The sequence below is a fragment of the Ips typographus genome, linkage group LG6 (genome assembly GCF_016097725.1).
Source record: "Ips typographus isolate SLU linkage group LG6, UJ_Ityp_2.0, whole genome shotgun sequence".
Taxonomy (NCBI): Eukaryota; Metazoa; Arthropoda; class Insecta; order Coleoptera; family Curculionidae; genus Ips; species Ips typographus.
In genome coordinates, this window is record NC_138427.1 from 8,572,244 (window position 1) to 8,587,168 (window position 14,925).

The 14,925-nt window shown below is 34.7% G+C and overlaps 3 protein-coding genes across 8 annotated transcripts in view; 2 read left to right on the forward strand and 1 right to left on the reverse strand.

Annotated features, from left to right (window-relative positions):
• The window catches only part of jvl (javelin-like), a 40,520-nt gene extending 33,573 nt beyond the window's left edge, over nt 1–6,947 (forward strand). For 3 of the 4 annotated variants that reach the window (XM_081981617.1, XM_081981615.1, XM_081981616.1), the window contains exons 6-10: nt 891–989; nt 1,072–1,220; nt 1,467–1,645; nt 2,087–2,367; nt 5,482–6,947. In XM_081981617.1, the coding sequence (XP_081837743.1) occupies nt 891–989; nt 1,072–1,220; nt 1,467–1,645; nt 2,087–2,367; nt 5,482–5,799 (1,026 nt within the window). In that variant the 3' untranslated portion in view covers nt 5,800–6,947. Of the gene's footprint in view, nt 1–890; nt 990–1,071; nt 1,221–1,466; nt 1,646–2,086; nt 2,464–5,481 lie in introns of all 4 variants that reach the window. The other variant, XM_081981619.1, reaches the window with a different exon arrangement.
• On the reverse strand, nt 6,808–9,975 carry LOC145730418 (polycystin-2-like protein 2). The gene is made up of 14 exons (XM_081981621.1): nt 9,658–9,975; nt 9,489–9,599; nt 9,325–9,437; nt 9,196–9,265; nt 9,093–9,134; nt 8,967–9,046; nt 8,785–8,909; nt 8,278–8,731; nt 7,993–8,223; nt 7,851–7,940; nt 7,644–7,796; nt 7,383–7,588; nt 7,221–7,327; nt 6,808–7,155 (listed from the first exon to the last, which is right to left on the reverse strand). Exons 1-14 carry the CDS (start codon nt 9,749–9,751, stop codon nt 6,968–6,970), a joined length of 2,064 nt encoding a protein of 687 aa, XP_081837747.1. The 5' UTR covers nt 9,752–9,975; the 3' UTR covers nt 6,808–6,967.
• A 217-nt stretch (nt 9,976–10,192) lies between these two features.
• Nucleotides 10,193–14,253, forward strand: Atac3 (Ada2a-containing complex component 3). 3 transcript variants are annotated; one of them, XM_081981631.1, is made up of 9 exons: nt 10,193–10,345; nt 10,590–10,688; nt 10,903–11,055; nt 11,115–11,312; nt 11,367–11,652; nt 13,204–13,290; nt 13,346–13,423; nt 13,477–13,916; nt 13,965–14,253. In XM_081981631.1, exons 2-9 carry the CDS (start codon nt 10,593–10,595, stop codon nt 14,124–14,126), a joined length of 1,500 nt encoding a protein of 499 aa, XP_081837757.1. In that variant the 5' UTR covers nt 10,193–10,345; nt 10,590–10,592; the 3' UTR covers nt 14,127–14,253. The 3 variants fall into 3 exon arrangements, with proteins under 3 accessions (XP_081837757.1, XP_081837759.1, XP_081837758.1); XM_081981633.1 differs by having other exon boundaries at nt 11,115–11,261; XM_081981632.1 differs by having other exon boundaries at nt 10,906–11,055.
• The last annotated feature ends 672 nt before the right edge of the window (nt 14,254–14,925 follow it).

The window sequence follows — 14,925 nt, forward strand, 5'->3', positions numbered from 1 at the left end:
TATGGTTGTATGCTTGACAGGTCGAAAAATTACCACGTACGAAAATTCCGGTAACATTGTGCAATTTTTGTCTATTTTATTTCGCGTCTTCTGGTAAAGAAGACTCTTATGTTTATTCAGATTAATAAAGTATTGAATGTATTGGCATAGTGAAGTGGTTTTAGTACTACCCTCAAATCCGCTAATTTACCTCAATCTCACAAGGAGTCTCAAGAATCTCATTTACTTTATTAACTCTACAAAACCAGTACTACTAAATTTACTACACCTGAATGCAGTTTACACAATTCAAGATTAATTATCTGAAATCGTTTTTCCATTTTATTGAGTGCTTTCGTTTCTAAATATGGAAATTTTCTCAATTTATTGTTCTACATTTTAGTAGGTACCTATCACTAGGTTATAAAAAACAGTTTTTAATCTACATTTTTTCGCTGACAAAATATCTTACATCATAAATTATTAACTACAAGGTTTTGCACTCAAAGCTTGGATATTATCTTAACCCACTGCGTTTTCTTTATTGCAGTGTTGGTTCAGTAACCGCCAGACTATTTGAATAATTTAATGTAACAGATGTTTTAATTAAAATTATTTATTGTAATCGTGACCCAAACAAATAAAGAGGATTGGATGTGTTGAAAGATTTTAATCAAACCAAATTAAGAACTGCTCAGTCTGTAGGTTAATATAAAACAGTGAAGTTGTGAAAAGTATTAGCACCACAGTATTTTTAAGTTACTTTCCTAAAACATAATATTGTTGTTTTAGAATTTTTGTCCTATAAAACTACAGTATTAAACCCAATTTTTGGAGTAATTACTAAGGTTGATTCACGTTGCTTTCCTATGCTTTACTTTAATCCATTTTAGAATTATTTTTACTTACAGGTTTTGAAACAGAAATTGGAAACTGCTGGTGATGTGGAATTGGGACTTAGGTCAAAATTTGATAAGGCTGTGGAAGAAAATGAAGACTTAAGATTCGAGGTTAGTTGAATTTTATTAAAAATACAAGATCACAGTAAAATAAATGGTTTGTTCACATTTTATTCTGATTTTTGTTACTTAGTTGGAGAATGCTACAATCGAATTAGAAGGCACGAAAGCTCGGGTAAGAGTCCTGGAAGACATCCACAAATCTCCAACAGGGAAAAGCGCCTCTCCCGATATCATTCCAGACCTGCACGAACCCAGGCCCTTATCCAGGACAGAAATCAGGTACAAACATACGCAAAGCAGTTATTTCATCTGCAAAGTTCCACACTCTGATTCTCGCTCCCTAATTAGTAAATTCGACCCGGTTAGACAAATTCGTTGAACTCGGTGGCGAAAGAAGATGATTATCTAGCGCGTCGATTAACGTTTTACAAGGTCACCTACTTGGGAGCAGAGACACTGCTTTATTGCGCTCTCCTAAATCACATAAGTCCCAACCAGTTAACCTACTTTGTTAATTATTGGTAGCACTGCGAGCATGAAGGCGATGAGTCCGTTGCCGATGATGACATTGCAAATCGACCACAGTAGTAGCACCGAGTCTGCGCACGACCAGGCGGAGAGCAACCGGAGCAAAGAGAGCTTGGGGAAGAGACGACCCAGCAAAATCCCTTTGAAAAGTTATACAGCCCCAAAACCACCTCTAGGTATGTATTAATAGGATTTTTGTTGGAGAGTTTCATATGGGCTTTATGTTGAATATCAGTACTGCAGTAAGATGTTTGTGGTCACAGTTGTGTCTGTATGATTATTTAAGCAATTACTTACTGTTAACGCAACACTTTGGAATACCAAATAATCTAGTCAACAATTTTTTTCCATTTTGGAACTTTGGGAAAATGTATTCTACACTATGCTTCAATTGTGTTCATTTTACTAGCAATATTTTAGAACAGTAGATGCACAGTTGAACAACTTCTTCAAAGTACCTAGAAGTAAACTACTACTACAAACCATCATTCCTAAAGCTTGGTTTTGGTAATTTAAAATTGGACTTTTATACAATTTGTCCACAATTCACTTTTATAGCCAATCATACACACACACACACAATCACTTCATATTCATACGTCATCACGCACCCGCAGGTAAACACAGCCCGGCACCGCGCAGTCGTAGCGGCGACTCTCCTCACCGTTCGCATTCCTCGCAATCCTGGAGGAATCGGAGCGGAGGCGAGAGCGGGAACAGCCTCAAAAACTCCATATCGAAATCCAGGAACAATTCGTTGGTGTCCGCGCGCGATTCCCTCTCCGGCAAGCTGCGTGGTTCTGACTCAGTGTCCAAGACGAGCGCACAGGTCCAGCACCAGGGGACACTGAAGAAGACGCCGTCCTCAAAGTGGACGAGTGTCGGCAAGGACGAAAAGGTACGCTCCAAAACAACTTCCTCAATATGGAGTTTCTTCAGGCGAGACAGCAATCAATAGCAGGAGGTTTTTTTTTCGTTACGCGAGCCCTGCGGAGTAAGTGAGGCTTTATATTTTTTTTTATTTGCTACCGGTCGCTTATTACGCTTCCGCTTTTTGGGGATCATCACGTTGGTGTATTTAGTTGTATAATGGCTTGACAAAGGTTCGTAGATGACGTGAGTAGTCTGGGTGTAGTGTAGTATGGGTTCGTCTAGTGTAAGAGGATCAAATAAGTGCATGAGTAGTTTTGAAAATTACTTCAGTTTTAAAGGGTACTTTATAGTTGTGTGGTGAACTGATTTCAACCAGTTCAACTTAGTAACTCTTAAAAGTATTATATAGTGGAGAGAAAAAAAGAAGGTAAAATTTGCTACATGACAGCACTGCTTAATCTTGGAAGGAATAGAATGTAAAGACATATTTTACCATTCTTGTGGGGTTTAGTCAGTTAAAGCTTTTGTAGCTGATTGTATAAAAACGGTATCGAATATTTTCACTACCGTCCTTAATACAGTCGATAATGGGCCTATCCACAAATAAAAAAAATCAGTTTCCCATTACGTTACACTAATTGTTGGACTATTTTCACTTTCCTCTATTTACTTATACCAATATTTTTTCGACAAAATCGACCCCTAGTATCAGTTTTTGCATACATTTTTCTATAGATGGATATACAAATTTAAATTCAATAATGTAATCAGGTGTTCCACTTTAACTTGTTACGGGCTTTTAGTGCAACCCGGAAGTGCAGCCATTGTGACTTAATTTAAATTTTTTTGTGCTTCCGTACATGATGAATGACCTTGTCACGCAAAATTCTATACAAAAATACGTATTTTTTACTATACACGTTGTAATAACAATATTTTTTCTGCAGATATTTATAAACGTGTCCGTGCATGACCGGACTTATTTGGCCGGATGCGATCGCGTGTAGAAAAGCCTCACTTTCCGCATTTATACATAATATAAAGAAGAATTCCTCCGTAATTTATTTATGCGGTGCCCGAAGGGACACCCTGTATAATTTGATTAAAATATCGCATACGTCAGGCAGATTTAACACAGTATTTTACACATGAGAGTGGTTTCCTTAATATGAAAACATGTGTTAATTTACTAATTGGTTCTAACTAGTTATGGATGAGATGTGCTTTTGCTTGTATCTTACTTTATCATAATGGACATAACTACTTGCTACCTTTATTAAGAGAATAAAATTTTAAAACAAAGTCGTGGTTAGGCAAGAGGGGCACTTGCAACCCATAATTACGATTTAACGGTTTCAGCCTTAACAAAATTAATAGTTATAAAACAAAATAATAGCACAACGATTAAGTTAAGTCCGTTTCACCGCAAACGTTCGTAACTTATTCGGGTTATGTAACTATTCCGTATCGTTGAATGTTTTTCCCATTTTTGGTGTAGCGTTGCCGTTTGATTTGAAACCTAGATTACTATACAACCTGATGATTTACTAAATTGTTCGTTTTTTCGGTTAGGTGCTAATTTTTTGATTTTACTAGGAGATTTTAGAAGAAGTGCGCCACTGAATTGCAATTACGGTTGTATAAATCTGGTTTCGCTCCGATTGGCCGTGTGCACGTGAAATTACAGTAGCAACGTTATTACAGTAACTATGGATATAAGTATACTTTCTATGGAATATTTTTATTTTAAACGAATTTATTACGTACATTAATATTCAGCGTCTACTCTCTCGGGAGAGTCTTCAATTTAAATTATAATAGATTTTAATAGGCACTTATACACATTTATAACTTGCGCTTCTGGTTCCGCTTGGGCAGAGTTTACTCAAAAGGAGCGTTTGATACTACACTTACGCTACTAACTAAAATTGATATCTGTACTTGGTTCAACCATCCTTCTAGGAAAGTTATTAACCACTTTGTAAACATTTTTCACTCATTGCCGAGTTGCGGTTTCGTAATTTAAAAGAAAATCACCGGGATTGCATGTTACACTCTTGATTATCAATTTAAAACAATAAATGAAATTATGGAACACACCGAACCGTAACGGGTTATCTTGGCGTTACCATCAAAGTTCCTTTTATTTATTTGATGTTTAATTTGAAATAGGAAGTTTTTTAATTAGTTTGTTTTATTAATTTGTTGTAGTTTTTCTATAATTTTCTGGGAAACCTCAAGTGAAATTATTATTAATTGGTTAACGTCCTGCAGCACGGACAAAGTACTATAGTAACTTGGTATGGAATAATATTAGTTTAATCACATAAATTGTAAACCTGAAGGTTTGGTCTTAAAGAAACTGAAAACAATCAAGCGCTATCACGGATCGTTAATTCTTTAACTAATTAATCGAGCCACGATACGGCTTTTCTTAATCTTGAAGTAATATGGTAATTTCGAAAATTATAAGCCTACTAGGAGGAGATCCTAATATATTATATATACGGTGGCAGCGCTAATAATGGCCGCTACCTAGGATCGTTAAAAAAATAATTAACACGTTCTAGTGGCCAACACCCTTTAAACGAGCTTTATTTTAATCAAATAATGGTTTAATTAATTGAATGCATGTTGCATGCTGTTCGTAAAAATATAACGCCGCGTTATTTTGATTTACCTTCGTCTGGACGTTGTTGCAGATTCAAGGTTAATTATTAAAAACATCATTAAACGCGCCACTACAAATGACAATAATTAAAAAGAGTTGGTGAGCGAATTAAAGACAGATATTTTGTTTATATTCTGCAATGAGGTTATTAACATATTTTAGCATAGAGTTGCTTTTACTTTGTACAGCTTTAGAACAGGGTAAAAGCAAACTCTTTACTGTCAAGTCAAATAATAACTTTAGCGAATGAAACAGCAATGTAAAAGTTAGTTATTTGTCTCGTTATGAATGTTATTTGCACTCCTGAATGCATAAAGCATGTCTAGATCCTTGCATGTCGCACGTATTCAGTTAGTCTACGTAGCTTCCAACTATTTTTATAATAGTATATGAATAGTATAAAAATGAAATGATACAGTTAAGCTAAACATCATATAGTGCTAAAGCTATCAAGTTCTCTCTTTGCAGATCCAAAATTTGCCCCGTCCAAACGAAAAATCTCCATTTCCATGGATTCTCTCTTCGTATAAAAATGACACACAGGACTTTCCCGACTCTCTAATGGACAAAAGCTCGATCCAGCAAACGGTCACTGACTCGGAAAACCACAAGTTTCAAACCGCCAATACCTTTCTGTGGAACACCAGGACCGATTTCTACGACAGCATCGACAGTAACATGGCTTCTTCTAGCCTGTATTGTCGTTCTAATGGTGAGGATTTGGCCGAGTGCGATTCTTTAGAAAGGGAGGGATTGTTTGTTAATTTATCGTTTGGTAATCAGTAATCGATAATTTTCAGTTGGTTGGTTTAGTCTGAAAAACCTAAAGCACCTCGAGAGTATACATTGTTTTTGATGTAATTGTTAAGTACAAACTTTATTTTTCTCCTGGTAGGAAGTCAACATTTTATAAAAGAGTTTTATTTTTTTATATTTCACTTTGTCTTTCTTTTTAATAAATTTTAGGAAAATTGTTTTCTTTAGTGCAATATTGGAATCTAACTTATTTTTTTGATCATATTCAGTTTATACAATTTTATTGGCAACGCTGATGACTTACTTTAAATCAAATGAAGTATGCAAATCACTTAGTTATTATCTGTCAAATTGGATTTTTTCGAAATTTGTCAAAAAACTTTCTTTTGAGAATATCGAAAAATGAAAAATGAAGAAAGATGGTTGGTGCTTCGCATTTTCATCTTTGCCTGACAGATTTCTATAGAAAATTTATTCTATGAGATTTGTAAATTTCATTTGTGAATTAAAAATTAATTTCTACTAAACTAAAATATTTGATTAATTTGTAACAAAAACTCTCGGGGTCTTAATTTAGTAGCAATCACAAACGTGCATTCAGGATTTACACACTCGGTTCGCATTTTTTTATGTATTTATTTTATTATTCGATTAAGTGAAGTGTTACTGTTGTATAATACTTAGGACTGTGATAGGATAGTAAAGAAAGTGGCAATTTTCGTGGTTGTGCATTTTGGTTGAGTTTTTTCCAAACACCGCACGTTATAAGACGTGACGCATTTATTTTTCAATTTTACACAGCTTTACCATTTTCCTCCTCCCCTAAATGTATTTTTACACCAGTGTTGCCACATATTATTTTTGTGATATCTTAGAATGCTCATCACAAATGTAGTTTTACCTAACTATATATCAATCTATCTAAACTATTATATAGTTATTGAATTGTTTTTTATTTAACTATATTATGTTTTATGTTAGTCTGAAAAACTGCAACAACTGTTTCAACTTTTCTGGGCGACACCGCCAATAAGGTACTCACGCAAAAGTCAGATTTATTAGTATTTTTTTCTATTAATTGTATAATATGTTTGACTGAATTTGAAATCTACTTTTGCGCAGATTGTAAATTATGTAAATATAAATACGTTTTGTTTATAATAAACATATCAAAAATAGTTTCTGGTGTCATTAAAGATTACAACTGGAGAGCCTTGTTCTGGGTTTCTCCTTGGATGTTTTCGATTAGCCTCATTAGGTCCGTTACTTTTTGTCCTACCATAACTAAAGCGTTTTCCAGTTCTACTAATTTGTCGTCTTGTCTTTGGAACTCTTTCCAAGTCACTATAAACTCTTCGCCTTTTTTACGGGCTAGTTCTTCTTGAGCTGTCAAAGAAAAAGAAATTATTAACTAATCCCAATCAAGAAGAACTGTAATAATGAAGTCTTACCAAACTTATCAAAAAAACGTTCAATATCTTCTGATTTCAAATCTTTTAACGGATCAATATCGTATCGTGTGAAGTACATTTCAATCTCTCTATCATCGAAATCTAGCCTGTAATACAAACCACAAGGCAAAATTATAATACAGAAAACACTAAACTACTAACTTGACTAGAGCGTCCCGGATATGGGCAATGTTAGTATTTAGAATAGTCTGTTTTTCCTTTTCCTTTTTGACTTTACAGCCCAATCTTTTTAAGAATTTTCGATATTTTTCCATTAAATACTCGCTCATCTCAATCTCTTTAGGTGCGATAGCTATGTCGATTTTCACGTCAGCATAAGTATCGTTGATTATAGCCAAAAACATATTCTACACAAATGAAGGTTAGGCAATACTGTGTCTAGTATCGAAAGTGTCTTATTACCAATAATATGAAGAACACTAAAATGATGTAGGTCAGGAAATAAATGGGAGCAACCACCCAATTTGCGTTGTGGATTTTTTCATAGTCAAAATCACCCAGTATTGTTCTTAGGAGGGTAAACATTGATTTTCCAAAGCTTCTGAAGTCGTCAGTCTAAATTTTTTTTGGTCATAGGTGCACACAACATAAAATACCAAATTTACGTACATGACTACCAAAAACTAAATAACCAAGCTCGGCGTAGGCAAAGTATGCCACGAAAAACATTACCGAAAACCCTAAAATATCCTTGGTGCACTACAATCAGAGTTATCACTTATTATATTAGCAACCACCACAAGATTAACACCTTTTTAATAGTGTTATTCAGTTGAGACATTCTCCTATTAAAGTTCAGGTACTTAAAGGTTCTCAAAAATAATATAAACAACAGAACAGCCCCACTGATTTTAACCACTTGGTAGATAACTCTAGCGCTTTCTAGGTTGCCGTAACTAGTGGGGCTTTCCAAAGTGGCTTGAATGTACGAACCCATAACGGCCCTCATATATTCAGTCCCCACCATTATTAAACAGGTAAGCTGGAAATTATTCTCTTATAACAAGTTGGAACTCTTTAAAGTCTTTTCCAATACCAGTATCACTGAAATATCAATGTAATTCCAAAAGTGCAAAAAGTAGCCACCCTTAAAGTGGACCATCTCCCTAATTTCCTCAAACAGACAGAAAAGGGCATAGGCACAAAAACAATAAAGCAGGACACGTAAAGTCCATTGCCAACCAGTAGGAAAGGGAGTGAGATTGGCTGGTGTGAATCGGAAACCAGGAGTGACACCTCCAGGGGGAAGAAACTCAAAAACCAGTTTGGAAATGCAGTACAAGTTTAAGTTCACGTTGTAAACGCTAAAGTCGATAAACACGGCTCTGGTTCCTCTTGTTATCCAGAGATTGTCCCGCAATTTATCTAGCATATCCATAGTATCAGGTAATTCCGTTGAGAAATCGGCAAAAAAACCTCCTCCAGAGTAAGACGTTAGAGTTCCCCAGTAAGAGACGCTTCTGGTTATTGAAGAGTCACTGTAGGTCCAACTACAAAAAAGATGGTTGAAATGTAGCTGTTAATCAAAATGAATATTAAATACGCAGGGGGTTCAGCTAAGCCAAAACTTTCAGTGTCTTCTGTACTGGTGGAAAAAGCGTTGTAACAATGCAGGAAAAGTCGTCTGAAGTATCCATGAATTTCGCAGGAATCATCCCTGACTTTAACCTTTTAAATGAAATTTAATACATTTTCTATTTAAAGATAGAAAAGTGTCTTGATTACCTGTCTGATTCTTGGAACTCCCAGTACAAAGTTTTCATTCAACACCACAAGAGATTCAACACTTGACAAAATGAAAGATTCTGATCAAAATAGTGGAAAACTCTTTGAAATCAATTGTTCACAAACCTTGAGTGTCATTATTAGTATTATTTTCATTTTTGAGCTCTTCTACAAATCAATTTCATTTCCAGAATGTGATATATCCTCAAATATTACTTTTTCTACTTACCTCTTGTCTTTTGGAGTTCTTCAACCTTATCAGCTCCATAAAACTGTTCAAGAACCACTCCGTCAACGTACTGAAAATTCAACAAATTTTTTATATAACACTTTTGGGAAAGATTTAGACATTCATCACCTCCCAAAATTTGTCTGCAGTTACTACCTCAGCCAAACCACCTTCAACGTCAAAAGCCTTTTTTAACGATTCGGCCAAATAGTATTCAGAATCATTGGTTTGATTAAAAATATCTAAAAGCAATACAGTCTAATAGAAGGCAACACAAAATAAAAAGTTCAAACATATGGAGAGGAAAATGAGAGACATCAAATGAAGTATGATTTCCTTGAAAGTGGCTGCTAAAAGTTCCTCCCGTCCTAACTCAGCAGCTATGGTAGTGGTAATCCAAAAGGCTACAAAAGGTATTTCCAGTATTGTAGCCCCACAATAAATTAGCGTATAGGGACTTACGACGTTTTTTCTTTTTCGGTTTTACAACTATTTCCTTGCTATTTTGGTGGCTTTCTTGAGACGTATTAGATTTGTTTTCCTTGTTGCGTTTCATTATTTTTTATTAAAGAATATCGATAATTCTGAAAAAATAGAAAGACAGTGGCACAATATGTCATTGACGTGGAATTTGCTTAGGGTTGGTTTAAATTGTATTTTTTTATTTGTGGATTGATATGACTTTCCAATTGGTTGGTATAATAGAGGAGTCCTCTGCTGAGTTCCTGAATTTAACTCTCATGGACTATTTTCTTTATGACACAAAGCAAAGTTTTTAATTCAATATAAAAACAATAAATAATTAAACAGAACTGTTTTTTTTAAAGTCTTGAAATATTTAACGTATTTTGTAACTATACATTTTTTAAATTTCTAACAAATTAAACGTTAATTTTATGATTATAACTGACTAAAGTCATACATTATAAATTAGTTTTCAAATTTACCGCCGTTCAAACGTTAATGGCTTCCATTAGCAATTTTGACAGACGTCAACAGGACCTTTCATTTTCACATTACCACTAACATAACCTCAATTTTGTTTCATTCTAAAAAGTTGTTTTAATTGTTTTGCGAATTAATTCCAAGTTATTGTGTTTCATAATTACTTCCTACGAGTTTATGGACCTTTAATCGACAGTACATCCACGTAAGTTTCGTCATTTTCCAAGTTTAGTGCGTAAAAATTTGAAAATTTTGTGCTTCTACCCACTTCCGTTCTAGACAGGAAAAGGAAATCACCTTTTTTGAAATTCCTACTCTTGTCTAATGGCTATTCCCCAGTTTCCTTTTCCTGTTCTTGTCATTTCAAATTCAAATAAATTTTGTAAACAAACTTTATTTATTTTTGTTACTTGTTTGTGGAAAACTAGTTATGGAAAAACCAATTTTAGGTCATGATAAAGTTCTTAGAATGTTCAGAACCAGACCCCAAACCCATTGAGTACATACTGGTTGAGGACACTTTCCAAGAAGCTTCATCACCAGTTCAGGTATTACATTTTAATATTTAGTTTTTCCACTCCTCTTATTATTTAAACACTGCATAGGTTGTAGAAGAATGCTTTGTTTGTTTAATTTGAATATAAATATTGAATACCTAATAAAGGTTTATTAGGAACCTAAAAGTTATATCAATTTTGGCATTAGATATATCAGTGACACTTTTATATTAATTCAATTTTTAACAATAATTTAATTATTAAGGAGGTACCAGTTGACAATTCTGCATATGTACCTCGTCGAATTCAACCAGTCAATGAAGTTGGAAAGCAATTATTAAGAGCATCTTTCGACGGCAACCTCCAGGAAGTAAAATATTTACTCACCCAAGGAGGAACTCAGTTTATTTCTGACTGGGTGAGCTCTACTGTACCATTGCCAGTCCAAATCTACTGTAGACTTAAAAATACATTTAGGTAGGCACTAGCCCATTACACCTAGCTGCACAAAACAATCATGTGGACCTATGTGAGTTGTTTGTTAAAAAAGGCATGTTCAAGGATGCCCGGAATAAAGTTGACAGGACACCACTGCACCTGGCGGCCAGCGAAGGCCATTACCAGGTAGCTGAGGTCTTGATTAAATACAGAGTTGACATTAATACTATAGATATGGTTGGTAAATCAGGCAAATTGTTATGAATTGAAATGAATCGTTTACCACTCTAGCTTCACATGACTCCACTGCATTGGGCGGTTCAAAACGGCCATACCGCATTGGTGGAGCTTCTATTGCGGAATGGGGCTCACGTCAACGTCAGAAATAAATTCGATCTTTCCCCTCAAGATATTGCCTATCAGATTAACAAATTGGAAATTGTAGAACTGCTGCAAGCCTATGAGGGGGACGGTCAAGGATTCTGCCAGGATTTAGTGAATCCAGTTATTCAAAATGCTGATGGGATAAACGATGTTTTGGAAATTGAGGAGGATAGTGATCCAGAGACAGAAATTGGTATGACAAGAGTTTTGTTCCTTGACCATATATAATTTATTTTGGAGATTTTCTTTGGTTTGGGTTTTTTATAGGCTTTTTTTAAAATTTTTATGGATATAATTCACTAGAACGTGATATTCATTTGTGTTCCTCCAAGACAGTAGTATTAATTTTTTTTTTGTTGTTTGTGGGTGTAAGTAGTTGATGGTTTATTCTGGTTTAGTCACATTTTAAGAAAACCTTAACTTTTACTTTTCAAAAGCGTTTGACACAATTAATCATGATATACTCTTAAATAAACACCTTCCTATAGTATAAGGGGACGAAGTGCTTCTCTAAATCTCTAAAGTTCATACTTGACAAATAGAAAACAGAATGTTTGTGTCAGATACGAAGGTGGATATGTGGATATTATTATTCCACAACTGTCACAATAAATCAGGGCGTACCCCAAGGTTAAATTTTGGGGCCGTTACTTTTTATTTTGTATGTGAATGATTTAAATGTAGCCCTAGAAAGAGGCAAAATATGTCAATATGCGGATGATACTTCAGTTATTGTCTGTAGACCATCCATCAATCAATTGTCTACTGATTCCTGCCGGATAGTCAGAATGGTGTAATTAAAATGAAGAGAGAATCCTTAAACTTGAATTCAGTCAAGACCGGACTTCTACACTTTAGTAAAAGTATTGATAAAATGGCTTTAAAAAAAGTGTTATACTCAAAGTATAACACTTTTTTACCTTGGGTGCGTCTGTATTTTGTCCCGTCCCAAACTTTTGTGGCACAAAAAAGAATAATCAGATGTATACTCAAATTATCTCCACAAACATCATGTAACCTATACTTTAAGGAACTAGGAATACTTACAGTGCCATCTCTATATTATTTGTCTCTAGTAATGTTTGTTAAAAAACACACGCATTTTTTTGTGCTCAACATGGACATGTATGACAACAATCTTACTTTAGTCACAAGAACAAGGGGAGATTTGAGAATTCCCCAACATCAATCAACCTTTTTTTGAAAAGGGCCACAATACAAAGCAATCAAAGCATATCAACTGCTTCCTAGTTACCTTAAGTCAATTGAAAATGTAAAAAAAAATCGAAAATCTGTGATAAGCTTCCTGTTGGAAAAGTGTCTGTACACATTTCAGTTTAATGCAGCTTTTGCTGAATAGATTTAGTGTAAATTATTAATCAGTGGGTACTCTTTTGTTGTACCTGGAATTGTATTTTGTGACGTTGCTTATGTTACTTTGTAATTGTGCTAGCAATAAAGAGTTTATTATTATATTTAAAACGTTTCTTTGCATTTACAGTACTGCAGGGTAGATTTGGTTTCTACCAAAAAAATAATCGAAAAATGCTGTCTTGGACAAACATCAATAAATATCACGTTCTAGTGAATTATATCCATACAGATTTTGAAAAAGGCTTATAAAAGGCGAAACGTTAAACCATCACATAAAGTGATTTCTGATTATAAAAACTGACCTAAAGCCAAGAAAATTTTCGAAAAAAAGAAAAAGTTTCTTAAGTAACATTTCACTGATTAATTTTAGTACCACATCCAATAATTGTATTAGATGAAAATGAAGTGGAAAGTAATAATGGCTTAAATGTTTCCAGTATTACTTCAAATCCATCAGGTGAGTGTTTGTGTAATGTTCAAATTGTGATAAAAATTATTAATAAATTATTTAGATCCCATGGTTATCAATCTAGAGAACAGTATTAATCAAGAAGGTTTAACAACCGAGGAGCCCAATCAGGGTGAAAGAGGTTTAATCTTTAAATCTCACTCATTTCTGTGGCTTTATTGTTTGTTTTATTAGCTACTGAGTCGCCACAGGAGGTTGTAACTCCCAGTTTTACAACTTTTGACTCCACTCTGAACAACCCTCAATGTGAAGACAGTCAGTCGAGTTTCTCCGCCATTAAACTACTGCAAGAGCATGGAATCAGCATGTTGCCTAACGACAACGACGAGTCCAACCTATTGAATACAGTGGTAGCCAGTGGTCATTCGGTCGTACTAACTGAAGTGGGAAAAGAAATGTTAAAATCGCTTAATGAACAAGCCAAGACGGATACTATCGTTCCGCAGCCTAAGCGAAAGAAAACCATCACGTTGTCACCCCAACAGTTTTTGGCTTTAACTGAAGGGCGTGCTACATTATCGGGAGCCAACGTTAAAGTGGTAACAGTGAAACCCGACGCTCCTCGAATAGCTGTAAAAAAAGACAAAGCTACTCCCTTTGCTAATAATATCAAGGTACGAAACACGTTTTGTTTTTCAAATAAAGTCAACCTAATTTTGTAGGTTCAAACTATCGAAAAACCAACTAATGAAGTGGAAGATTTGCTGGAAGAATTAGCGGCCGCCAAGAAAACCATCGAGGAGTACAAGTCGAAGCTGAACAAGAAAGAACTGGAAGTAGAAAAGTATAAGTTTCAATTGAAATTGCTACTGGACTCCAGCTAGCTCTGATGTAAGTTGCATTTCTTATTGTTATGATTGTTAACCTTTCAAGGGTAGTTTTGCGGGCTTGAACAAATGTTATTTTTATACAGTTTTTATCAAAGAAAAGTAAACTTATCTGTTAAATGGCTATTTGTGATTTTGTACCCTGGCTCACACAAAAAATAATAAATAATACTCTTTAGTTCAGTGACTTCTAACGGTTGCGTCATATTCCTTATATCGCGTTTTAGACAAAGATCGAATAAAAACGGGTGTTTTATAATATGATAGTACCAGCGATTGTCAGTTTGACGGTTTAATCAATGTCACCGTATTTTGATATGTTATTAACATAGTTTCATGAATAACAATTGTGAGTCGTTTTAAATAAAGTAGTTCTGTGTCCAAATTGGGACAAATGATAAGGAAAAGATCAGAATATCGAAACTTTATGACTATTTCGAGAGAAAAGAAGCAGTTGGAGAAGCCTTATTTCTTCCAAAGCCAGTGTCCAGTGTAAGTTTTTCTATAACATGGTTTTTGCTGATTATTATAACTCAACATTTTAGTGAGGGTAACAGATTGTTAGAATTTTTTTAATCCACCGTGCAAGAATTTAGTTTCAACCCACAAAAGAAAAAAAACTTGTCCAAAACAGAGGAAACCATTAAACGGCCCATACATTATACAATTACAAGTTGTACAACTCAGGTAGATTCGACTGTCGAAACGATAATTGCATATTGTGTGATGCTGTCGTCCAACAAGTCGTACGACCCGTGGCTGAACAAAGAGTACCATTAATTGACCTTCTTTCTAA

Excerpts from the sequence above, each read along its gene's own strand:
- LOC145730418 (XM_081981621.1), bottom strand. The coding sequence starts at position 9,751 with ATGAAACGCAACAAGGAAAACAAATCTAATACGTCTCAAGAAAGCCAC. Across the intron at positions 8,910-8,966 it reads GAGTTCCAAGAATCAGACAG|GTTAAAGTCAGGGATGATTC; the intron begins GTAATCAAGACA and ends TTCATTTAAAAG. Across the intron at positions 8,224-8,277 it reads TTGATATTTCAGTGATACTG|CTTACCTGTTTAATAATGGT; the intron begins GTATTGGAAAAG and ends AATAATTTCCAG.
- Atac3 (XM_081981631.1), top strand. The coding sequence starts at position 10,593 with ATGATAAAGTTCTTAGAATGTTCAGAACCAGACCCCAAACCCATTGAG. Across the intron at positions 13,291-13,345 it reads TATTACTTCAAATCCATCAG|ATCCCATGGTTATCAATCTA; the intron begins GTGAGTGTTTGT and ends TAAATTATTTAG. Across the intron at positions 13,917-13,964 it reads CCTTTGCTAATAATATCAAG|GTTCAAACTATCGAAAAACC; the intron begins GTACGAAACACG and ends CTAATTTTGTAG.